Source organism: Colobus angolensis, unplaced genomic scaffold (assembly GCF_000951035.1).
Source record: "Colobus angolensis palliatus isolate OR3802 unplaced genomic scaffold, Cang.pa_1.0 Scaffold69, whole genome shotgun sequence".
Lineage (NCBI taxonomy): Eukaryota > Metazoa > Chordata > Mammalia > Primates > Cercopithecidae > Colobus > Colobus angolensis.
Window position 1 is genome coordinate 12897477 of NW_012120598.1, and position 26965 is coordinate 12924441.

The following is a 26965-nucleotide window of genomic DNA, read 5'->3' on the forward strand; positions in this document are numbered from 1 at the left end:
CTCTATGACCCAGCAATTCCACTCCAGGTATTTACTCAAGAGAAGTGAAAACATGTCCACAAAAAACTCATACAAAAATATTTATCACAGCCATATTCATAATAGCTTAAAACTGAAAATAGCAGAATGGTGCCACAATAGGTAGGAGATTAAGAAATTGTGGTATATTCATACATTGATGAATGAACTACTGATGTATATAATAGATCAATCACAAAAACATGTTGAGCAAAAGAACACAGACACAGAAAAGATTATATACTCTATGATTCCATTCACATGAAGGTCAAAATAGGTAAAACTAATTGATACTGATGGAAATTAAGAGTGGTTATCTCAGGATGAGGAGAAAAGAGCCCAGGAAGGGGCATAGGGAAATTACTATAAAGTGTTGGAAATGCTTTATATCTCACCAATGATGTAGCTTACACTGTTATTGATAATGGTGTGGGGTTATGTTGCTATTATAATGGTATGGTATATTCATTTTGTTATTGAACAGTATACTTTAAATCTATGCATTTTATCACATGGAAATTATACCTTAAAAAATACATACCATATCACATTTTATAGGCACAAATATAAATTTGTCCTAAGCGTGCATTGGCTAAGAGATGCGTACACTTTATGAAGTTCAGATATTAAAAGTCGCAAGGCTTTCTGACAGAAAAATGTTAAACTGTGAGAAACACTGTTGGGGTATGCCTGTATTTTCTGTATGCCTGGAAAGATCTGTCCTCATCTGTGCCTTGTTAGATGTAAATGGAGAGTTAAGATTATATATTGGAGGTTGTTTCACTCTGGATTACATTTTAACTCACTAGGAATTCCTAACAGTGGGGCTGCATTCTGCCCTACATTTGATCTGTTCTATTAGACAAGTACTAAGAGTTAATTCCATCTCTTCCTATAGTCATAAATACAAAATATAGTACAACAGGATTTTATTTATAAGACAAAAAAAGTTGGAAAACATTTTTGCTAGCCAGTAAATTAAATGTAACTGACTTCATTTTATCAAGGACCAAAGAAAATGTGTCAATTGATCAGTAACTAATGAGATCTGCTAAACCTGCGACCTAGTCCTAATAATATAAAAAAGACTGCATTATCTGTGGTTAAAGCATTAACAAAATCTTTTGTCCTATATGAACAAACTTGACCTTGGGTTAACTTTATAACACTGTTTCCCTGGAGATCTGAAAAGGGTGGGATGAAAATATTGCTACTAGGCAATATTTCTTATGAGAAAAAAAATGACAAATTGCATCTGACAGGAGAGAAACTATATATAAACTATAAATACCTAGTGGGAAACCATAGCTTTGGGCTCCCTGAGTGTGATGACTCTCCTAGCTGGGCAGGCTCACTGCAGGCACTCTGGAACTGATGCCTCAAACACTGTAAGAAATATAGGATCTTATTTCAGACATGAGGCTTCTAAGCCAAGATGGAACATATGTACATGTCTCATCTCCTTGCACCTTAACTATCAACTTAAAAGCCAGAGGTTTGCTTTTTGATTGGTGTGAGGACTCCTGAAAGAAGTCTTATTAAAAAGGGATGCCTGATGCTATCATTCTGGCAAGCTGCATGGTTGCCTTATACTTTTCCAATTAAATCTGATGCCAAGTGTGCCCTATAGAGGTCCCGTGCATCAGAATTTTCAGAGACTCCCTTGTGGGTATTGCAGTAACTCAGTACACAATAGGATCCCTAATACAGAACGGTGGTGAATAAATATGTCTTTCATGATTGATGGGAAAGTCATTGCTCTCAGAGTGATGTTCATCTCTGCCACCATGGAGATGAACCTTCAGTGCCACAATATAAAGCAGATATACAATAGTAAGAATGTCATGGACATAAGGTAATACATGAAATACTTGTGATCTCCCTAGAAGAAAGTGAGAAAGAAAAGTAGCTCACAGCAGTCTGTGCTCTGTGAGGTATGTAAATTAATCAGGACCAGAGAGACATGAGTATGAAACTTCAGCATACTTCTGGTGCACCCATTCCCAGGGGCAATTATTTACAGGCATTTTCTTCTTTTTTTGTTTCTCTGTAGTTTCTAGACTAGCTGATAAATTACCTAAAATGTTATCACAAGTTGCACAATGTGACCCTCACTCATTATCTTCATGGTTCTAGAATTTGTGATACAAAGAACAATATGTATAGCCCATCACTAGTTTGTTACTTTAATGAACCAATGTAAGAACCACTCCTTCTTTTTTCCTTTAAAATCCACTTGTAACTGCTGCTAATGAAAGCATACCATCAGGGCAGCTTGAATATGCGACTCCTGGGTTAGGGTCCCCAAATTTGGCCCAAATAAATTCTCTATTTATATTAATTTTGCCCCAGTGTCTTTCTTTAGGTCAACATATGTGGTGTAACTGTCAGGATTCAGAGCAACCTCCTCGCACCCCGGACCACCTAGTGATCCCTCCTGGACTCAACAGTCAGCACCAGCACAAACCCACTGTGTTTCTCTGTCTCCAGATCTTTCCCTGAGTACAGAAGGTGAGTCCTACTGAATCTGAACCTCTTTCTTCTCAGCTGAGGTCTAGACTTTATTTGGGCTGTTTTTCAAACCCTCTTTTTTTTTCTTCTTCTTTTTTTAAGACTGAGGGCTTTGGTCTCGTCTCTGAATAGGGGCTTCAGGTAAAAACCTCTACAGAAAACTCCCTTCCCTGCCTCTGCCCCATGGTAGGAGGTTCAGGTCATGGCGCAGCACACACCACTCTGCAGACAATTTCTACCTTCTCTGCCTCGGCCTCACGGCAAGAGGTTCAAGTTATGGCACTGGCAGTCTAGCACTGCCGGTTTCCCTTTTTTCAAAATTTTTCAAAAAAAATTTCCTTTTTTTTTAAATTACATAAATTACATTCTTTTAAAATTGTAGCTGCTTCTTACTGCTTGTGATTCACAACTGTCATTTTATTTGTGACCAATTCCTGCTAGTTTTAAGCCAAAAGGTGCATGAGGTTGAGCTCTCTCACCCTCATGAAATTTGAGAGACATTTGCTACCTCCAAACTCAATTGGGTGCTGTAGGTGACTAAAGACTTTAAGAAGATTCAGAACATTTGTTTAAGATGTTTCATAGTATCATAATCCTGTCTGCAAGAACACTTGTGATGACTTTCAGCTCAGCCAGAAGGTGCGTGCAGGGCTGTCGCCCGGCATCTTGAACACTCTGCCACTATAAAGTGACCAGAGATTACAAGACACATAAAAAGCAAGTCATGACTCTCTGGTGACTCTTTGAGAAGTGATACTCACAAAACAGCACACTTCAACCTGATGCACTGTCCTGGCCTTGGTCACATTTGAAAAGGAATTTCTAAAATTATGTGAAACTGCTCATCAGAACTGAGCTTTCCCTGAAGGGACAGTTCCCCTTGGAAACACAAACTGGGTTTTCATGTAATACCTAGGAAGCTCCCTCTGGCAAATACCTATGTAAATGGACCCACATGACTCAAGAGGACCCCTGTGACCGTCACAATGGCAAAAATGAGGGTGATCTAAAATTCCTAAATTAATATATTTGCACACACAATTGAAAAACAAATCACATTTTAGAACCAAACAAATTGAAGGACAGGCCTACTTTCTGTTTGTCCTGGCTGAAATCTGATAATAAGGGATTTGAAGGTTTCTGTTTGTTAAACATCTATGGTTTAAAAGCAAGGCATTTCTGCTCCCTTTTAGATGCATTTCCAGGAATTTTTCCAGTCAACTAAAGCTCCTAAAACTCCTTTTTAATTGTAGACTTGCTCGCTCTGTTTGCTTCCTTTCTTGTTGGCATGATTTTTGCTGAGAAAAATATAAAACTTAATTGGTCTTTTAGAAAGTTTAAAATCTCCCCAAATTGGCTCCTCTAAGACTTGCTCTTCCATTTCCTTCTACTCTGCTCCTCCTTCCCTTTACCATCTTCAGTGCCACATGAAGAAATCTAGAAGAGACTTCTAACATCTTTTGAGAAACACAGAAAAAGGTGCTATGCACACCCCTCGCTTGGAGGTTTTCTGTCTTCTTTGTGGAGTTCCGAGAGCCATATGAAGGTTCCTCTCCATTCTAAAGCTTTGTTCTCTTCTGCAGTGAGTTACCTGATTTTTTATTTTTTTTATTTTTTATTTTTTTTGGCTTTTGGAGTAACAAGGATTACCTTGTACTATCAGACTCAACTTGACCTTTTTGTGATCTCTTTGTAGCTGGCAAGTCACTGGCAAGAACTGCAGTTTTGGAAATGGCTGACAGCAGTTGCAATGAATGGTTATCACTGCAGAGGGCCACTCATTTCTTTGTGTCTTTAGATAAGAAAGGTGCAGTTTGAACACTTGGAGGATACAGAAACCCTCATCACCAAGGGATAAAACTGTCTTGGGAAATGGGCTGATCACAGAGGGGGCTGACGGCATTGGATCACCCACCACCCCAGCCCCGGGGAAACGTCTTTGTAGTGAGTAGCACCTTGGAAACATTATGCAGCCCCGTCCCAAGGCATTTCCCTCTTTAGGGGGACCCAGGATTTGGTGTAAAGATGGGATTCTTGATTTTTAAAGACCTTGATGCTCTGCCTTCCTGAAAACTGCAAATTTTTTGTCAGGCCTGTTGGTTAATGGGCTCCTCTCAGAGCTCAGTGGTCCAGGTAGAAAATTGAGACTAAATTAGAAGCTACCTATCTAAATGAAATTGGTCTCCTTTAAAGTCCTGTGGTGAATGATTATGATTTTGTGTTACCTTGGTATTCATTTTAATCTTCCTCTAAGTAATATATCCAAACTCCTTAAATAATAATAAAGCTTAAATTCTCTCCTTGTGCTTTAAGACGTAAACTTGCTACCCTGGGGACCAATTAACTTGTTGCATTTACAGAGGTACAGTTTAATCCAACCGCCCTTTTAAACTAGAGAATTTTACCAGTCTCAAGGCTGGAATTTTTAAATCAAAGTTATAAGATTTTTGTTTGTGTGTATCTGTATTTTTATGTGTACATGTGCACGTCTGTGTTTGCATGTTGTCTACATGGTACCAAATTGACTTATAAAGAAATGAGTGCTCATAACTTAAGTAAATAAGACTACACACTTTTCAAATTCATAAGATTTTAGTAATCTTTGTAATCAAAACTAGTCTTTAAATTGTTGGCAAAACAGAATAGAAATTTCTTCAAAGTTGACGAAATTAAATTTAATTTTAGATATTTTTGCCTGGGTCTACAGGTAAGACAAATTTATACTGTCCTTGCTAGATGTTTTAAACATCCTAAAATGGTTGCTTCCATTATTTTTTTTTAACACCTGCTTGTTTGTGAGCCTATGTCTTTGGTTTTGAGCCTTTAGATTCTGAAATCTAGACAGGCGGCCATGGTGATGCCTGAAAACATGTGCATGTTGACAGCACTTAGGCCACCAGCTGCATGTCAGAGTCAAACCCAATGTGTCTTCCCTGGCCCAGTTGTATCTTATAACCATGCTGGAGCAGGGTAAGAGTCTCTGGGCATTGTCTTCACAGCTATGTCCTCTGTCCTAGCTTCTGCACCTGATACATAATTAAAATTTCTTACTATGTTTTTCAATGAAAATTAGAGTTACTAAGAGGTAAAATTATAGTTAAAATGTAACTAAAACTACTAGATACAAAATAATACCTTTGTATATAGAGCACACAAGAAAAGAAGGATGTGTTTTTGGTAAAGATGGTTATAAGAAAGGCAGAAGAATATGGTTTTTGTTAAAGGCAAAGTAATTTTGCTTAGAGGTTATTTAAAGGTTATTTTAAATTAAAGGAATAAAAAAACCAAATGGATATAGAAAGTTTGGGAAAGAAAGAATTAAATTGTAAGAAGTTATAGAAGTATTATAGAAATCTTATCTTGTGTGGTTAAAGCTGATTGAAAATGGGTAGATCTGTTTATAAGATTTTATTAAAATTACTTTCACCATTAATAATACAAAGGTAGAATTTGGTTTTCTCTTGTACATAAGATTTTTGTAGAGTATTAATAAGAAGTAGTAGTAAAAGGATTTCATCTTTTGAGTAAACTTCAAAAAAAATAGGGAGAGAAGGAGAGAGAGATTCTCTTGGTTTCATGCTGTCTGCATTAAGTCTTGATGTTTAGAAAACTGAATCTCCTCTATCAAAGATAAGGGATTTTTGTTTTGCTTTTTTTTTTTGCTTTTTGAAATGTTTTAATCATCAGTTTGGCTAAATAAATGATTCCATTTTGATACAGGGTTTTAAACCTTTGATATTTAATAAACTTCTCAAAATCAAATTTCCAATTCTAAATTAAGTGTTTCCATCAGGAACTTTTGGACATCCCAAAAAGAACCCCTGGAAGTTTCAAAGAGAGATACCAGGCTTATTCAGTGTATAAAAAATCATACAGAAAACACTGTCAAATAAGAAATGGCATTTAACTTTGAGTTATAGATGTATAAATGTGTTAAGGTGTCCCAAAATTGTATGAGATTACTAAATATCTAATATATCTTGGTGTATGTTATCAGTCATATTATGATTAGAATGTTGAATTGTAGGCAACAAAAAAAGAAAATGCACAAATTTCTTTGTCAATGGCATCTTTAACCATGGCCATTTTAATACTTGTCTTATTCTTTCTTGGAAAGTCCCTTCCAGTCTTCCTAGAGACCAAGGAACCCATTTCACTGGACAAATAACTCAGTCCATTTGTAACATACGGTCAATTTTTCAGCATTTCCATTGGGCATACTACCATCCATCTTCCAGATGAGTAGAACACCCAAATGGGATAATAAGAAAATGAATTGACAAAGCTTATAGAAACGTTTAACTTTCCCTGGCGTAAGGCTCTTCCATTGTTGTTGCTTAACTTACATTCTACCCATTTGGAAAACATCAGCTTTTTCCCTTTGAAATGATACCAGGAAGCCCCATGTGCCTGAACGTAGGAGTCTACAACCCAGCTCTCCTTAAATATGATGTTCTTCATTATTGCCAAAGCATTAAAAAGCATTTCACTAAAAATTCTAAGTTAATTGAGGATTCTTTTAACAGCAAGTTCTTGGGAGTTTATGATATCCAATATCATGGCTTCCAACTTTGAGATTTTTGGACTCCCTCTAAATTCAAGCTAAATTCAAAGGCATTGACTCATGGATTTACATTTCTCATTTTAAAAAGGCAGCCCAGCATGAGTAGGCATCTTCCATCATCAGACATCTCCAACTGAAGCTGACCTGCAGCCAGTCACCTGGTTCTTCAGACCAGGACAAGAAATTGAAACTCAGTTTTAAAAGATTACTCAAACGGCTAAACAGCTACAAGACAACCCATGTTTGGAAAGACAGACCCCTTACATGATTTATTTGATTGGTTACCTTCAGACATAGGTGTCAGGCCTCTGAGCCCAAGCCAAGCCATCGCATCCCCTGTGACTTGCACGTATATGTCCAGATGGCCTGAAGTAACTGAAGAATCACAAAAGAAGCGCAAATGCCCTGCCTTGCCTTAACCGACGACATTCCACCACAAAAGAAGTGAAAATGACCGGTCCTTGCCTTAAGCGATGATATTATCTTGTGAAATTCCTTTTCTTCGCTCATCCTGGCTCAAAAAGCTCCTCCACTGAGCACCTTGTGACCCCCACTCCTGCCCGCCAGAGAACAACCTCCCTTTGACTGTAATTTTCCTTTACCTACCCAAATCCTATAAAACGGCCCCACCCTTATCTCCCTTCGCTGACTCTCTTTTCGGACTCAGCCCGCCTGCACCCAGGTGAAATAAACAGCCATGTTGCTCACACAAAGCCTGTTTGGTGGTCTCTTCACACGGACGCACATGACAATAGGAATATTTCTCACATTTGGATTTCAAATTGTTTAATTAGTAATTGTCCTTATTTGTGTCATATTTTTTATTCTTAAATCGATCTTGCTTTGCATTTCTCTATCTAAAGTGTTTGACAGAAACTAAACTCATGATAGCTAGATGCAAAGAAATTATTCAACATGCCATACTTCCTTTATAAGTGGATGAAATCCTGAGACCCAGTTCCTCTGTCCCTTTGTGTTGCCAGTTAATTCAGCCTAAGACCTCACTAAATTCCGAAGCTATAGTGCCTCTACTGTTTCCCTCTAACGTAGAGAGACTTTACCCGGGAATGCGACTTCCTAGCAATGTGGGGAAAAGCTACATTTAAAATGCTGATTATCAATGCTTTCAGAAGAGGAAGATCTCAATCAAAAGGGGGAAATGAGAAGAAAAGTAGCTCAGAGATGTCTGAGCTATGTGAGGTATACAAAATGTATCAGACCCAGAGAGACATGAGTATAAAAGTCATGGCTCTGCACCCATGCCCAGGAGCAATTGTTTAAAGGCATTTTGTTCTTTCTTTCCTTCCTTGTAGTTTCCAGACTAGCTGACAAATTACTTAAAATGTTACCACAATTTGCATAATATGACCTTCGCCCATTATTTTCATGTTCCAGGAATTTGTGATACAAAGAACAACATATAGACAATCAATCACTTACATTATTTTAACAATCCAATGTAAGAACTGTCCTTTTTTTTTTCCTTTGAAAGTCCACTTGTAACTACTGCTAATCAAAGCATATATTCATGGCAATTTGAATATGTGTCTCCTTGGTTGCAGTCCCCAAATATGACCCAAATAAATTCTCAAGTTATGTTAATTTGCCTCAATTTCTTTCTTTAGTTGACAAAAGGCACTATGAAAATCAAAATATTCTTTGGTATAGGCAGGGTTGCTAGCTTTTTCCTCTGAATTTTAACAACCTTTTTTATTTCTAGATACGAGATAATCTATTTTTTGTTTCATCACAGACATACATATTAGTAGTTCCTCTTTTTAAAATTATAGGTTTACATGTATTAAATGTGACAATTTCCCCTCTGTATCTGTTAATGATACTTATCCATCATATGTCACAAATCAAAACAATGGGAACTGTCAAATACCATTAGAGAACTTGGTAATCACAAAGTAGACAAGAACAAAAAGTGGAAATTCCAAAATCATTCTAGAAAAGAGGAAAAAAATAAGGATACTTAGACTTAAAGGTACTTAAAACAAACTTTAAATGCATAAAGCAAACTAAGAGTAGCTCCTGAACAGGTTCCACATGCATATAAATTCATCTACCTGTTATGTCTGCGAAAACAGTATACTACCTTTTCTCCCCACATAAACTTTCTCTCTAGATAAACTTTTTTTGGCCCTTTAAATGGAATATATCATTTTCATTATTTGGTCATGAAATATAGAGAAGGTACTGGGGAAGCAACATTGGAAAAGGCAGAAGCATTCTTGACCCCCAGGAAACTTACAGTCTACGGGGCAATACCAATGTTGAATAAGCAATTACAAGTACAAATACAAAGGGAGCTTAAGGGGAGCTAACCTCTCATGGAGGGGTGAGATTTAAAACCATTTTTATTGCCATCCTATGCATTATTAAGGAAACAGGGAAAGTTCAGGAAAAAATTACATTAAAACAATATTTGAAGAAAGGTAAAGCAGAAGGGGAAAACCACAGCTTTTGACTTGAAATAAACAACCTATTCCAGTCCAAGATTTCAGGTGCTTTCAAAAAGTAACTGAAATTTTATTTTTACTTAATTCCTTTATTTATATATATAAACCTGAAATTAAGCCAAAAAGCATGATATGAGACCCAAAAAAACTCACATCCTACTCAACCAACCAAAACTGTTTAGGACTTAAATGGGACAAAGGATTTCGATAGCACTAACAGCTCAAGGAATGTATGTTAAACCTTTTGTTATACATCCAGAAAATTTGAAAACTGGGCTAAATATTGTATGTATCGGAAGGTTTTAAAAATAATTTATATGATTTAATCTTACCAAAGAAAGCTTATTCATTTAAAGACATTTTTATAGCAACCCTTCATATCATCAGTGAAAACTGTTTATTAAGAGGGAGTAGTATGAGATACAGAAACAGCATAAACTGGCTGGATGCAGTGGCTCACAACTGTGATCCCAACACTTTGGGAGGCTGAGACGGGCAGATCACGAGGTCAGGAGATCGAGACCATCCTGGCTAACACGGCGAAACGCTGTCTCTACTAAAAATACAAAAAATTAGCCGGGCGTGGTGGCGGGTGCCTGTAGTCCCAGCTACTTGGGAGGCTGGGGCAGTGAGGCAGAAGAATGGTGTGAACCCGGGAGGCGGAGCTTGCAGTGAGCTGAGATCGCCCCACTGCACTCCAGCCAGGGCGACAGAGCGAGACTCCATCTCCAAAAAAAAAAAAAAAAAAGAAAAGAGATAGCATAAACCAAAATCTCACATGTAATCCTTTGATGTTAACTGGATTTCAGAGTGAGTAAAGTATTGCTACAAACCACAGCAATGGGACAAAACACCGCTTTGTTTTGAAACTGCACATGTGCTTTGTTCCCTGAGAACCTTTGGTGTAGACTTTTTATACAGTAAGCTATTTCATTAAATATGGTTAGATTCACAGTCTCAGACCTTAAATAGACACACTTAAGTGACACACTTGATGGCAACATTCTTATAAATTATAACCAATTATATGGCGTGATCTCAGCTCACTGCCATCTCCGCCTCCCAAGTTCAAGGGATTTTCCTGCCTCAGCCTCCCCAGTAGCTGGGACTACAGGTGCGTGCCACCACACCCAGAAAATTTTTGTAGTTTTAGTAGAGATGGAGTTTCACCATGTTGGCCAGGCTGGTCTCAAACTCCTGACCCCAAGTGATCTACCTGCCTCAGCCTCCCAAGGTGCTGGGATTACAGGCATGAGCCACTGTGCCCAGCCTTCTCTAGATAAACTTTCGATGAGCCTAATATGAAAAGTAGTACAGTGAACTGAGTATTATATGACATAGTTTTTCATCCTGAACATGCATGTATTTGTCATCTGAATTCAAATTCTCAAAAAAGAGTGGGGAATACACAACTTCTCTTACTGAGTTTGAGGTACAAAGCCCACATACTCATTAGGCCACTAACATTACCATTTGCAGATTCTGAACAGCTTTGCAAATAAAATTGTTCAATATATCAATAACTAGATAGCTGGCTTGGATTGATAAAGCTGTAGGGTTGTTTTTTTGTTTTTTTTTAAGACACACAAACATGAAACTATAGTTTTCCAGAGGATAAAACTGAAATACTTAACCATCCGCAATTCTAATTTATTTTCCAGGCATATATGCAAAATTGACCAAGATCCTGTAGGAGCATATTTAAACAGCTACAATTCAATGTATGCATTCTAACCACAGTCAGAGTTCTATTCTTCTAAGTACTTAAGAAAAAACCTATAAGTGGGCATGGAGAAGAAAGAAGCAAACTAGCAAGCTATCTCGCATGCTTTCTTAACTCTATATAATCTTGTCCACCTACAAGTTTATGTCTCGATAGATAGGAACTAAATAATATGGTCACAGTTGTCTACATTGGTGCCACTTCTGCAGTGGCAACAGAAGACAACCTCCCTCAAATGGTGAAGGATGGATAGGTGAAATCCATCTTCACATGCCGAAAAGACAAATTATCTGTCTAGGACACTGTTATCACAGAGCAAATACTTACCATCATTCAAATTCAGTAGAACTAGTGGAACTCCTGTACAACAACTACCTGTTTACTGAATTTGCAATTGTTCCACTATTGTCAGTTCCACGAGGACATGCACAAACTGTATCTTTATCTTTTTACTTCTAGATTTGCATAGAGCCTAGTATATAGAAAATTTACTCAATAAATGAATGAATGGACAAATGGTTGGATGAGTTGCAGTGTGGTACAAATTAGTCTCAGTAGCTACTGAAGATACTGCTGCTGTATCAGTTAGGATGTTTTCAGGTACATCAACAAATGACAGAACGGTAGACCAAAATGGGTTAAATAAAGTAGAAGCATATTATCTCATTTAAAAAGAAAATTATTCCAACATCAGAACAGGGATTCAATTATGCCAGATGGGTTGAGATTCTTTCTGTCTTTCCCATAATTAAATCTCGAAATGTCAGCAATGTCTACCTTCATGATCATAAGACAGGTGCTGAAGTTCCAACATCATGTTATCATAAGAATAAAAAATACTCACAGAATCCGAGCACTTTGGGAGGCTGAGATGGGTGAACTGCCTGAGCTCAGGAGTTCAAGACCAGCCTAGGGAATGTGGTGAAACCCCATCTGTACACAAAATACAAAAATTAGCTGGGTGTGGTGATGCACACCTGTGGTCCGAGTCACTCAGGAGGTTGAGGCAGGAGGATCACTTTAGCCCAGGATTTCATGGCTACAGTGAGCAATAGTGATATGCCACTGCACTCCAGCCTGAGTGACAGAGTGAGACCCTGTCTCTACCAAAAACAAAAACAAAAACAAAACCCACAGCAGAAAGGAAGGAAGTGAAAAGAAAAAAAATTTTTTTCTAGAGATCCTTCATGCTACCATACTTTTGCTTATCCCTCACTGGCCGATATGCTTCACTTGTCCATTGTTGGACTGATCACCAACAAGAATAATGGAATTTCCATAATTGGCATAGAACAGGTCTCTATGGATAATGGAGAAAAAACAGATGTACTCGTCCTGCCCTACACTGCCAAATGAGCAAAGTAAAAATTCTATCTATGTGCAATAGGAAAGAATAACTGTAACCTGCAGTATTTGCATAGCTCACACATAGCATGATATATAGCAGATCCTGAAAAGTCAACACAGTCTCAAATTATTCATTCACTCACATAGCACAGATTTGTTGAGCCACCTACCATGCAGCAGGCACTGTTCTCTACACCTGAGAGATATCAGAGAATATAATGTAACTTCTAAACCTCATGGAGTTTACATGCCAAAGAAGGAAGACAGATAATAAACAATTAGTATAATAAATAATTATATGTTATACATCATTTCATATATATATATATATATGTGTGTGTGTGTGTGTGTGTGTGAAAGTGACAAGTAGTGTTTAAAAAAAATCAGGGTAAGGTGGGTCCAGGTGGAAGTTTTAAATAGGGTGATCAGAGAAGACCTCCTTGAAAACTGACAATGACTTCAAGGAGAAGGGGCCAAAGATTAAGACATTCCCTCACCCGAAAAACTGACTGATTCTGGATTCTAAATGGCAAAAGGTCAGATTGTTGCCTTCCCAGCAAAGCCTAATTATTCAGAGAGCCTCAAGATAGCTGCTATTAATGTGAAAGAACATGTCAGAGAAAGAGCAAGAAAGCAAAAGCTGAAGAACTATCTAGAATACATCCAGAAAAATGTTTGGTTGTGCTTACAGGCACCTTGGAAGGAAATAAACTTAGAATTTACTAAGATTGAGAAAACTGTGTTGCTAAAGAATCTATGAGCCTAAGAACCAAATAGCCTTGTGACTCTATGGGCCTACAAACTAAGCTGTAAAATATATGCAGCTTTCAAGAGGAACAAATTCCCCACAGCCCTCTTAGATGTGATCAAGAAGAATAATAGACAAAGAAGTTTCTTCCAGAGAGAACAGCAGCGGGCCAGAGACCAGTGGATAAGAATTTACTCCCATAAAGCAGAAACAAAGCCCAATCAAGGAAGTCCCTTCACTACTAAGGCAGAGGTCTTTGACCCCCAGCCGTCGTCTAGCTGGTTTTCCTCAGTACTATGAACCAGTGTGACTGCTGTGTTTCTCCTTCTTCCCTTTCCTGAATAGGAGTTTTAATTACAGTTATCCTGTCTCTGGTCCACCACTGATTCTGGTGGGAGGAAGGGGTGACAGAAAGAGAGGAAAGTATTTTACCTTCAACTTACAGGTCACCAGATAACTAGGAGCTACCTATGGATGTGAGTGAGAGGACGGATCATCACCGGTCAACATACCTATGGATGCTGAGCTGGGTGCAGCAGCTGAATATAACTTTGAGTTGTCTCCCTGGAGAAAGGGGTGAACGTGCTCTTTGTGGCTTGCCCAGAGAGAGGATGAGTATGAGACGGATATACACAGAAACTTGGCAGCCAGAGTTTCAGGCTGTGTGAGAGACAGCTAGTCATCTACTAAAAATTATCCACTCGTTATTCCTAGGCACAAAAATAGGTTACATTTCCCCGTCTCCTTCACAGACTGATGTAACCATGTGACTAAATTCTCAACAATGAAATGTGAAATACGAGTAGATGTGGTACGTGCCTGCCTCTTCAGGACCGGGCCTTTTAAGAGAGGTGTGCTTCCTCCACACTACCCCCTCTTTCCAGTGGCTGAAATCTGAATGCAATCCTGACCTTGCACCAGATGACAACGTCCTAGGGGACAGAAGAGTCACGAAATGCAAGAAACCTGGGTCCTTAAATCACCATGTGAAGGGGAGCTACTACCAACCTGGGGTACCTACCTTCAGTTATTACATGAGGGAAAAATCATTTTCTTATTGATTAAGTCACTGAATTTCTAAGTCAGGTTTATAACAATTTATCCTCCTCTAACACAAACATTTTGCTAATGCATAAATTATATCCTATATATTTTAAGATGACAAAAAAGAACATAATACACTTTGGAAGCCTTTCAAAATAGCTAAAATGTTTTCAGTTTTGAAACCTACATTTTCCAGTTATTTTGAAAACAAATACTATGGTGGGATCCCTTGTTACAGACTATAGAGAATAAATTATTAATATGCTTAACATGTAAGATTTAGCAAAACAATGAAAAAAGCAAGAAATAAAAATGTTATTTGCCAATGTGGTACTTAGACATCTTCATGGTGCTAGAGCAATTGAAATGCAAATGTATTCCGTTGCCATTAAAAACTCCTTTCCAAATGCAATTACTTAATGCCTTTCGCTTATATTAAGTAGCAAATTTCTCAAGAGGAAGGACTTTGTTTTGCTCTGTACTGTGTAACTAATACCCGGCACAGTATCTCACATATAATGTGCATTTAATAAATACTTATTGAATGAATACATCAATGATTGATTGAATGAAGGAATTTCATTTTTCATTGGTTTCAACTTTTGTGAAAAAAAATGTTTAGTAGAAATTCAAAAAGCAGAAAAGCAAACAAGGTGTACTTTCTTTTTACTACCCTTAATGCTGTTAAATGGAAGTAAATATGGCCTGAGAAAGCCTCTGTATTTCTATACTTGAGCCCTATTGGACAAATCATAACCTAACATAGCAGGTAGACAAGACTGAAAACCTAACTTAGGGGAATGCTTCTGCAGCAATAGATGAATCTCAGCCAATCCCAGGAGCCATACTTCGGCCACTCACACACTGCTCAACGTTCCAACTGTGTTCACATAAGGCAAATGCCAAACTGTAACCAATCCAGCTGTTTCTGTATCTCACTTCCATTTTCTGTATGTCACTTTCTTTTTTTTTTTTTTTTTTTTTTTGTCTATAAATTGCTCTGACCACGAGGCATCCTTGGAATCTCTATGAATCTGCTGTGATTCTGGAGGCTGCCTGATTTGCGAATCATTTTTTTCTTGCTCAATTAAACTCTGTTCAATTTAATTGGTCTAAAGTTTTTCTTTTAACAATGCTATAATTCTCTCATCATCAAACTTTAAAACTGTATCTCATTCAATGGGTACACCAATAGTAAACTCAGAAACATGTCTGGATTTTAATTTCTAGCTTGAGTATTCTATACCCAAAGCCTGATACTTATACAAGGGAATATAAAAATAAACCTCTGGTAAATTATGAAACAGACTTTTCTAACTTCAGACATCAATACTAAACTTTCCTTTTATCACCTTGAATTTCACAGGGGGGACTGTGCACATTACTGAAGACTGGATTTTGCTCACAGCAGAAAAAAAAAAATCAATAGCTTGGTAGTTAATTCCCAATCTTCTCCCAGAAATGCCAACACAGAATTTATCCACAGACTAGAAATAGGTTTGCTTTGTTCTGCTTGCAAAACCAGACAATGGATCAGCAGACAGCTTACCCATAATGTCGGCATTACTAAAACTATAGGTAACAAATCTCTTTAATGCAAATATCTGTATCTCAAACTTTCAGAGGGATGCTTGTCTAAGCTTAAGAGGAGCCATAATTTTAAGAGTGATATTTTCTTCAGGGTTAGAGATTCCAAAAGAGCAGCGCTAGACTCCCTCTGTAGAATCTTACAAGGATCACACTTTTAGAAAATGGATGAATAAAACTGAAATAAGCCTGACAAATTATTCAATTTCAGTGGAAATCAAAAATAATTTTTAAACAAATTATTATTATTATTTTTGAGACGGAGTCTTGCTCTGTCACCAGGCTAGAGTACAGTGGCATGATCTCAGCTCACTGCAGCCTCCGCCTCCCAGGTTCAAGAGATTCCTCTGCTTCAGCCTCCCAAGTACCTAGGACTACAGGTGCATGCCACCACACCCAGCTAATTTTTTGTATTTTAATAGAGACAGGGTTTCACCATGTTGGCCAGGATGGTCTCCATCTCCTGACCTGGTGATCCACCTGGCTTGGCCTCCCAAAGTGCTGGGATTACAGGTGTGAGCCAACACGCCCAGCATCAAATATATTCTTTAATCCAGCATTTCATCTAAGATTAAAAATTTAATTGTCAGTGTTTATTAATCAATTTTAATTTTTAATGTGATTCATTCATTTAATAAATATTGAGCACTGCAGTAGAGATTGCCTGCTGTAAATTGCAATATCTATGCTCCCTCTTTTAGAAACCCTGACTTTTAGCTGGCCATATGGTCATCCGGAAGAAAGATGTGGTCCCCAAGTCCCCATCTCAGCTTGAGTCCAGGAGATAGAGATTGCAGTGAATCAAGATTGCACTACTGAACTCAAGCCTGGATGACAGAGCAACTGTATCTCACGGAAAAAAAAAAAAAGAAAGCAAAACGCATGCCTAAGAACTTTGAAGATCAGAGCCACCACACTCTCCCTAGCTGCTCAATTCTAGACTTCAACATAAGAGAAAAAAATAAAGTCCAACCTTTTTTCTTTTTCTTTTTCTTTTTTTTTGAGACAAAGTCTCACTCTGTTGCCCAGGCTGGAGTTCAGTGGCACGATCCCAGCTAACTGCTGCCTTGACCTCCCATACTCAAGCAATCCTCCCACCTCAGCCTCCTGAGTAGCTGGTACTACAGGCCTGCATCACCACACCTGGCTAAATTTTTTGGTATTTTTTTGTAGAGATGGGGTTTCACCATGTTGCCCAGGCTGGTCATGAATTCTTGGGCTCAAGTGAGCCTCCTGCCTCAGCCTTCCAAAGTGCTGGGATTACAGGCATGAGCCAGCATGTCTGTCCATGTCCAACTTTTTAAGTCACTGTTACTTGGGGATTTTTATATTACTTGCAGGGAAACTTAATCCTACTGGATTCAAACACAAATTATATTATAATTTGAAAGTGTTAAATACAAGATGAGTAAGGCAGAGTTTCTGCATACAATTCAGCTTAAAATTTAGCAATAAATAATGATGTAGAAAGAGTACCAGACTAGATTATGACGGATACATTTTTCCTGTTTAATAGATTTCAAATCAATTCCCTTCCTCTGGTAAGAGCAACCACTTTCCTTTTGGGAAACTTCTCTTCCATATCTTGAGATCAAATTTTAATTCCTATATCCCCACCCCTGAGCCAACTTCAATTACTTGGGAATGGAGGAAGAGCTGGAAATGTAATACAGCCTGGCCAATTAAAGTACTAGCAATTGTGATTGATTCAGAGACAAGCATATGAATCACATTTGGCCATTCGGAATCCCGCTGTATCACTGCAAAATGTTGCACAACTGAACAACCCACAACTGAGTACTTGTATTAATCTGTTCTCACAGTGCTATTAGAAACTACCTGAGACTGGGTAGTTTATAAAGAAAAGATGTTTAATTGACTCACAGAACCACAGGCTGTGTAGGAAGCATGGCTGGAGAGGCCACAAGAAACTTACAACCATGGTGGAAGGTGTAGGGGAAGCAAGTACATCTTCACATAGTGACAGGAGAGAAAGAGTGCAAAGGCGAAAATGCTACAAACTTTCAAACAACCATATATCATGAGAACTCACTATCATGAGAACAGCAAGGGGGAAATCCACCCCCATGATCTAATCACCTCCCCAACATTGGGGATAAGAATTCAACATGAGATTTGGGTGGGGACATAGCGCCAAACCATATCAGTACTTTAATACCAAATGTCATGGATCTATAGGTCAGCTGGGGCAACCCAGCATTAGGCTGCAAGTTGGACCCTTCAATCTGTTTGATCTCTACATCTCTCATCTTTCTTGGACCAGCAAATACCTGGATGAAGGTCTTCTTGTGACATATGATAGAGATCAACAAGCCAAGCTAAGGCACACAGGCACATTTAAGGTCTCTGCTCATTGTCATGTTCATTAATATCTCATTGGGATGGGGAAATATATTCTGCTCACTACAGTGAACTATAAAGTCACATGTGAGAGTAAGGGGGGTGAAGAGGTGGAAATAATAATTCAATCTATCAGTCACACCATCTTGAATTTCCAGTACCTTCAGGATCATGGTACCAGAAGGCTTTGAGCCTGGGGCTACATATGCCAATCTTCCTGGCTAAATGGAAAAGCACCTCTCTAATTGGAGAGAATTAGATAACATAGGAGGAGAAACAAATAGGTGAGAGATGGGTGGATGGATATATCGAATATACTAAATCCTTTCTTTTAAAAATGGAACCATGTCAGAAAAACATACTAAAAATAGTAGTGGTATAAGCAAGCATTGTGGGAATTCAGGAAAGTAAAAGGATTAGAGATATTTTTGTAGCAGACATTCATTTGAATTGGACTTTAAATGATAAGTGAGAAAAATTTTCACAATTGCAGAGGTAATGCAATGATTTTCAGAAAAAAAATTATGTGATCTCTCTAACAGACATTGTTGGTCTCCCTCATGGAGAACCCCTACTAGGGCAGTGTAGACGGGAAATGTGGGGTTGGAGCCCCCACACAGCGTTCCCTCTGTGATAGTGCCTAGTGTAGTTGTGAGAGGAGGGCCACTGTTCTCCAGACCCCAGAATGGTAGATCCACTGACAGCTTTCACCTCGCACCTGGAAAAGCCATAGGCACTCAAAGTCAGCTCACGAAATCAGCCTCAGGGGCTGCACCTTGCAGAACCACACAGGCAGAGCTGCCCAAGACCTTGGGAGCCAATCCCTCGCATCAGCGTGCCCTGGATGTGAGGGATGGAGTCAAAGGAGATTATTTTGGAACTTTAAGATTTAATGGCTGCACTGCTGGATTTCAGACTTGCATGGGGCCTGTAACCCCTTTATTTTGGCCAATTTCTCCCTTTTGGAATGGGAATATTTACCCAAAGTCTGTATATGCATTGTATGTTGGAAGAAACTAACTTGCTTTTGATTTTACAGGCTTAAAGGCAGAGGGACTTGTCTCACATGAAACTTTGGACTTGGACTTTGGAATCAACGCTGGAATGAGTTAAGACTTTGAGGGACTGTTGGGAAGGCATGGTTGTGATTTTACATGTGAAAAGGAGATGAGATGTGGGAGGCGCCAGGGTAGAATGATATGGTTTGGCTCTGCGTCCCCACACAAATTTCATCTTGAATTGTCATCTTCACATGTCGGGGAGGGGTCTGGTGGGAAGTGATTGAATCATGAGGGTAGACTTTTCCCTTGCTGTTCTTGTTACAGTGAGTGAGTTCTCGAAAGATCTGGTTGTTTGAAAGTGTGTGGCCCTTCCTCCTTTGCTCTGTCTCTCTCCCCTTCTCCACCATGGTAAGACGCACTTTCTTCCCCTTTGCTTTCTACCATGGTTGTAAGTTTCCTAAGGCCTCCTATCCTATCCATGCTTCCTGTGCAGCCTGTGGAACTGTGAGTCAATTAAACCTCTTTTCTTCATTAATTATCCAGTCGCAGGTAGTTCTTTAGAGCAGTGTGAAAACGGACTAATATAGCTGTTATTATAAAATAGTCAAAATATTTTAAAAAGTAAAGTTTATTCAGTAAAAAATATATAGTAAGTTAAGGTTAAGTATTGATGAAAGAAAAATTTATAAACAGTGTAGTACACATGTACAGTATTTATAAAGTCTACAGGGATTTTTAGTAATGTCCTAGGCCTTCACATTCAGTCACATTTACTCAGTGACCCACTAAGAGCAACTTTTACTCCTGCAGGATCCATTCATAATAAGTGCCTGATATACCATGTTTTTCTTTTATACAGTATTTTTACTCTATCTTTAGTATGTCTACATACACAAATACTTACCATCGCCTTATAATTGCCTACAGTATTCAGTACAGTCTCATGCTGTAGAGGTTCAAAGCCTAAGTCTTCAAATAGTCAAGGATTTTACCTTCAACTAACTACAATTCTTTCTAATTTAGTAACTCAGTGAAGTGTGCAAAAATCTGTTATAAACTATAAAGTGATATACAATGACTAGTTTTGTAATTAGTTCTTGGCCTAAAACAGACATTACTTTGACTTTAGGCTTAGCTAGGAAGCTGTATTAATCTGTTCTCACACTACTGATTAAGACACACCTGAGACTGGGCAATTGACAAAAGAAAGAGGTCTAATGGACTTACAGTTCCACGTGGCTAGGGAGGCCTCATAATCGTGGTGGAAGGTGAAAGGCACATCTCACATGGCGGCAGACAACCAACATCCAGAAAATGTGAATTCTAGGACACTGAAACATAGACAGTACAAACACGTGATCCATAATAGAAAAGAAACAAATGAGAGGAGACCTATGATTACCCTGATTTTACACCTGGAAGTACTTTCAGACCATGGTCCACATAAGGAAATCCAAGCAAAGGTGTGCTGGGGAGAAAAAGATTTGAGTTTGGGAAGTCTAAGACAGCTGGAATTTGCAATAAAAAGTGACAGAAAGGAAAAATCATACATAGAAAGAGTTTCAGAATACTCTTCAAGTCTTGGGCTGAATACAAAGCTGTGCATGTATAGGGCGAGACTTTACCAAAAAATTAAATACCAGGGCAAAAAATAACTATCACCAAAAGAACAATTACTGGGGAACTACAAACTGAATACCTGCTGGAACCCACAGGGACAGGAGCTTTTTGAGTTTTAATCAACTAGAGTGCAGAATCTTTATTAAATACCCATGACATACAAAAGAGGGTCCAATAAGCCACTCTTCAAGGACTGGACTAAGATATCCATATTACAAAATGATAGTGTAGACCCTCACAAGGTTTAAAAACAAGTCTCAAAAGAAGCAAGCTGATCAGCCACTACAGTAACAGCTTCCCAAAATAAATCTCAACCTTCTTCAAAAATTTAGACATTCAATCTATTGGTTTTTTAGTGCTGGCATAACTAACACAAGTTTAATGGCTTGAAATGACACCCATTTATTATCTCACAGTTCGGTAGGTAAAAATTCCAGTACAGCATGATCCAGTACAGCATGATTGGGAGATTGTTCAAATGAGCTTCCCAATCCATGCAGGCAGTTGGCTGAATTCTGTTCCTTGCAGTTTTAGGACTGTGGCTCCCATTTCCTTGCTGGCTACCAGCTGGAGACCAGTGTGTACTCCTAGAGCAATAGTGTGTCAAGTCCCTCTCATGCTTCCAATCACTTCGACTTTCTCTTTGCTACATTTCTCTGAGTTTACTTGGAGAAAGATCTCTGGTTATAAGGGTTCATGTAATTAGATTGGGCTCACCCCAATAATCCAGGATAACCTATTTTAAAGTCTATAATCTTCATTATATCTACAAAGTCTCTTTTGCTATGTTACATATACATACTGAAAAGATCCAAGAATTAGGGCGTGGACATCTTTATTTTTTTTTTCTTTTTTTTTTTTTTTTGAGACAGAGTCTTACTCTGTCACCCAGGCTGGAGTGAAGTGGCACAATCTCAGCTCACACAACATCCACCTCTAGGACTCAAGTCAGTCTCCCACCTCAGCCTCCTCAGTAGATTGGGACTACAGGCATGCACCACCATGCCTGGCTAATTTTTGTGGGGTTTTTTTGGTAGAGATGGGGATTCACAATGTTGTCCAGACTGGTCTTGAACACCTAGACACAAACGATCAACCCACCTCAGCCTCTCAAAGTGCTAAGATTACAGGTGTGAGCCCCCATGCCCCACTGATCCCCAGCGCTGGAGGTAAAGCCTGGTTGGGGAGCGGGAAGCAGGGAGTTGGAGCTTAGTTATGGATCCCTGATGAATGGCTTGGTGCAATTCTCTAGGGTGTGAATCAATTCCTACTCTTAATTCCCAACGTAAGTAATTTTTTTTTGTTCAACAACAACAACAACAACAAAGGAATAAAATACAAAATAAAAAAAATAAAGCGAGTGAGCTTGAAATCTCCTCCTCTCTCTCTCTTGCTTGCTCTCTGGCCACATGATCTCTGCACACACTGGCTCTCCTTTGCCTCCTATCATGAATAGAACCAGCCTGAGGCCACCACCAGAAGCAGATGCTGGCACCATGCTTCTCGTACAGCCTCCAGAGCCATTAGCCAAATAAATCTCTTTTCTATATAAATTATCCAGCCTTGAGTATTCCTTTATAGGAACACATACTAAGACAAGCAGTAAAAAGAAACCACTGTCACAAAACATCATTGTGAATCAAAAAAACATACTGAATGACAATAGCCAATCACAAATGAACACGCACTGCTTAATTCCATGTGTATGAATTCTTATAACAGACAAAACTAAAACAGTCATATAAATTAGATCCCGTGTTGGAGCAGCTTGACCAGGAAGGAACAGAAAGAAATGTTGGCGCTGTGGAAATGTTCTGTATCCTCACTGGGGTAGTGGTTACTCAAGTTTATATATTTGTCAAAACTCATCAAATAGTGCTTTTAAAATGGGAGAATTTTATTTCTGTAAATTATCCCTTAATTTTTTTAAAAAAGCCAACAGGAGAGCAGAGTTTTAAGAATAGCAAGTAAACAATGTGAAATGCCATAGAAAGGAAGACGATCATGAGAATTTAAAATAATTTGTTTCAATTTTTTAAATTTAGTGATTTTAGAACAATTTTATTGAATCACTTTAAAAGAGTCCTTTTTTAAAGAATCCTTTTTATTTAAAAGATGGGTAGAATCCAAGAATGCAAGATATTTTAGTCGTAGTTACCTAGAATGAGAAATTCGAAGAGAAAAAGCTCAGGCTTTTCTATTTCAATTAGTGCATTTCAAATTTCCATGAACATAGGAATCTCCTGGGGGTCTTGTTAAAGTGCAGATATTGATTTAGGAAATCTCGAGTGGGGCCTGAGATTATACATTTCTAACAGGAAACCAGGTAATGTCAATGTTGCTGGTTCATCTACTAAAATAGGTGGCAAGGACACAGATCGCTCCTGCGAGGCACAGATGCCATAATTAGAGTGCTTATTTGGTCCAGAACTTTCCAAGATCTATAGAGTCTATTCCTACCATCAGTTCAAGAATGCCTACATGTAGACTGACAGGCCAGCCCTCTTTCTATTTGAGTGCAGAACACACGCATATGAGGCTGTAGAAGATAACATTGATCTTCGCTCAGTAGCCTTGGGTTCAAGCCCCAGCCTGTTTCTAACCAACTGTGATAACCTGGGTTAATTACTCCTAAGCTGCAAAATGAGAGAACAGCTCCTGTTTCTCCTCTGTAGGTTCCCGTGAGGACTACACTAGAAAACGTAAGGGAAAGTACTGCATGAACCATAACCCCAAAAAACCGGAATAGCTTAAATAAAAGTCAAGCAAAGAGTTTGAGAACCAAAGAGGACCTAAAAATAAGAGGTGGGGCTCGGGGTTTTCCCCGTGGGTGTTGAGGGATGTACCATACGGGGGGGCGCCCCACAACAAATAATCTATTTTAAAAGCTTCTGTATTTGAAATTATGCCTCTATCGTGACACCTGAATATGAACTTTTCCTTCGTTAGATACTTCAACTGGCACTTAACTATAAGTTCAGAGACAGTATTATGCTTCTTTCTCCTGAAGTCAAAGTGCCACCCACGCACCTCTCCCTTTCTCCCATCCACCCGCGGTTTTCCTACCCGCGCCGTCAGCGGCCCCCGCCCCGGGGCAGTAGTTTGCACTATGCTGAAGAGAGAGGTGGAACGGATTCGTCTATCTACGCACCTCGACGAGGGGGGTGTGAGGAGCTACGTTCCAGAGAACGGTAAGAAACTCCGGCCAGGACACACGGAATCACAGAAGAACTCGAGCCGAAGGTGCTGCGTCGGTGCAGGAGCGGAGGGGCGTGCCCGTAGCAGCCCTGCGAACGCGCAGGTGCGCCCGCGGCCGCTCCACCCTCCCCGCAGCCTTCGCTGGATGGCGCCGGCGGGAGAGGGCGGGGCCAGGCGCGCGGCGGCCGCCTCTGCTGCGGCCGGAAACAATAGTGGAGGAACCCGAGCCGCGCGGAAAGGCGGTGGTGGCCCGCGGAGCCGGACGGTAAAGACCCCACACCCCTGCTCCCATCCCACCTGAGCCCACATCCCCCGTCCCATCGTCCCACCTCCTTCGAGTTCCGAGCCCCGTGGCCCCTCGCGCTGCTGCGCGCCGGGCGCCCCGACGGACGGACCGACGGAGAGAGACTGACGTGGGTCCGCGACTCCCTGGGGGCGGCAGCGCGCCCCCAACGCTGAAGGACGGCCCAGGACCCGGCTTCCCGAGACCCTGAGGCTGGGCAGGTTGGCCGCCGTGGCCCTCAGACGCTTTGTTCCCTCTGGGAGGAATCCCGGAGCGTTGGGACGAGGCTCTCCAGCCCGCTGGGCTCCAGGATGCCACGGCTCTCCCGGCTCCGGCTTGGGCCCCTCCGGCGGTGCCTGGCCAGTACCGTGAATCCGCCGCTCGGCCTTCTGTGTGGTTGCCCCGGACACGGCGGGACGCCCTCCCCAGGTGTTCGGTACCCACGTGCATTTTGCTGCCGCCGACCTCCGTTCGATGCGAAGCTTCGCAACTCCGAGTTCGCGAGGCGCATCTGAGGTTCCCCCAATGGAAGTTAGCAAAGCAGTGTCCCGTGCGGGTCGTTTTTCGTGTTTCTCACAGCGTTAACTAGGTTGACAGAACCTGGTAGCTGAAGAGGCCTCGCTGCTAAGCCCTATGTCTGATTATTCGAGGTTGGGAGACGAAGGAGGAGGACTAGAATGCCCGCAAACCTCTCCTTCAGGTCCCCTTAACCCAATCAACTATAGGACAAAAAAGACACTGACATAGTGTCACCTATGGCCTAGCTTTAAGTTTTACTAGCTTTGTGTCTTTCCACAGGAAAAGTACAATGTTGAAGTGAAAGTATGGCGATGCTTGTTTGATGGAGCTTTTGCTTTAGATGAGCTGAACAGCATACTTGTTTCCTAGAAGTTCCCAGAAAAGGGAACTACCCCAAAGGCAGGTTCTTGAATTGTGTAACTTTCCTTTTCTGTTTCTTAATAGGGGCACTATGAACGAAGAGGAGCAGTTTGTAAACATTGATTTGAATGATGACAACATTTGCAGTGTTTGTAAACTGGGAACAGACAAAGAAACACTCTCCTTCTGCCACATTTGTTTTGAGCTAAATATTGAGGGTAAGCACACAGTATAGTTTTGATTTTATGGCATGAATTTAACACAGCTGCTTTATACTGGTTTTAAGGTAAAACTAAAATATCTTCAATGATTGGAAATTGTGCGAAGTATGAATAGTGTAGAGATTTGTTAAAGATGAGGTTTCTGGAAATGAAGGTGCAGTTAACAGAGTTACGTATGTAAGAGAAATCTTTGTTTTTTAAAGACCCCTGGAACAACCCCATTTTTCCTAATACAGAAATAAGTATGAGTGTTGATTGGGAAATGTGTTTTCTGGTTTGAGAGCTTATTGAATTGTCGGATTTTAACAGACGTGTGTGTTTTTCATATTAAGTAACATAACAGTTTTTTTATTCTTTCGAGCCTATTATGCAAGTATTTGAGTGAGATGAGCCCGAACCCTTTTCTCACCAGTATGATCTTATTATCTGGAAAAATATTTTAAAATTTTTAGATTAACCTCTTTTCAGTGATCACACACACTGTTAGTCATTTTTAAAAACTGAAAAGGTTTTTAAAATTTTTCAATAGTGCCCCTAAGATATATGAAGAAAAATTCTCCAAATCCAAAAAACAAAAACAGCCCTCTTAGAAGGATTTATTTGGGTTGGTGCAGTTAGTGTCATCATATTAAAATTGATTTTTGGTTTAGATATTTATGAGTCATACTAAAAAAAAAAAACTTAATATTCTGGCCTGTAATTTGAGTTTTGAGTTGTTACATATCAGTAGAGAGACTTTATTAAACCTCTAGATTTTGGACAGTTTCAAAATAGTTATTTCCTTTTTTCTGAATTATATATTTGAAATTTTTCATGATCTTTATTTTCTGTTCAGTAAGTATGGGGTATGAAATATTCTTATAGTTTAAAAAAAATATAGTGGGGGATTATATACCTTGAAATTCCTGTTAGGACTTGTTATTCAGAAATTATTATAGCCACCAAACAGTATGTGATGGAAGATTATGGATTTCTTGTGTATTACGTAGAATATCTATAACTTTGGCTTTAATAAATGTAGTGATTATAGCTAATTTCAAAAGATGATATAACAGGAACAGTGGTGTAGTCCTACAATTTCAGCTACTCCAGAGGTTGAGGTGACAGGATTGCTTGAGCCTAGGAGTTCCAGTCCAGTTTGGGCAGCATAGCAAGACCCCCTCTCTAAAAGAATAAATAAAAATAAAAGGATAACTTAAAAATAAGTTTATTTTACAGTACTTAAATCATGCTAGGGTGAAAATCTGAATTTATGTTCTTTGGAAATAGAGTTGGCTTGTATATTGTTGATACATTGTAGAATTTTAATTTTAGATGGGTAAAGACATTAGAAATTATCTAGTCCAAACCCTGTATTTTACATTTAAGGAAACAGCCAAAAAGCTGCACTGCCCA

The 26965-nt window shown here is 39.4% G+C and overlaps 1 protein-coding gene across 2 annotated transcripts in view; it reads left to right on the forward strand.

Moving 5' to 3' along the window:
• Window positions 1-24374: 24374 nt before the first annotated feature.
• Window positions 24375-26965, forward strand: part of LOC105500839 (chromosome unknown open reading frame, human C21orf91) — a 29644-nt gene continuing 27053 nt past the window's right edge. For both annotated transcript variants that reach the window (XM_011926529.1, XM_011926530.1), the window contains exons 1-2: window positions 24375-24452; window positions 25434-25567. In XM_011926529.1, the coding sequence (XP_011781919.1) occupies window positions 25441-25567 (127 nt within the window). In that variant the 5' untranslated portion in view covers window positions 24375-24452; window positions 25434-25440. The remainder of the gene's footprint in view (window positions 24453-25433; window positions 25568-26965) is intronic.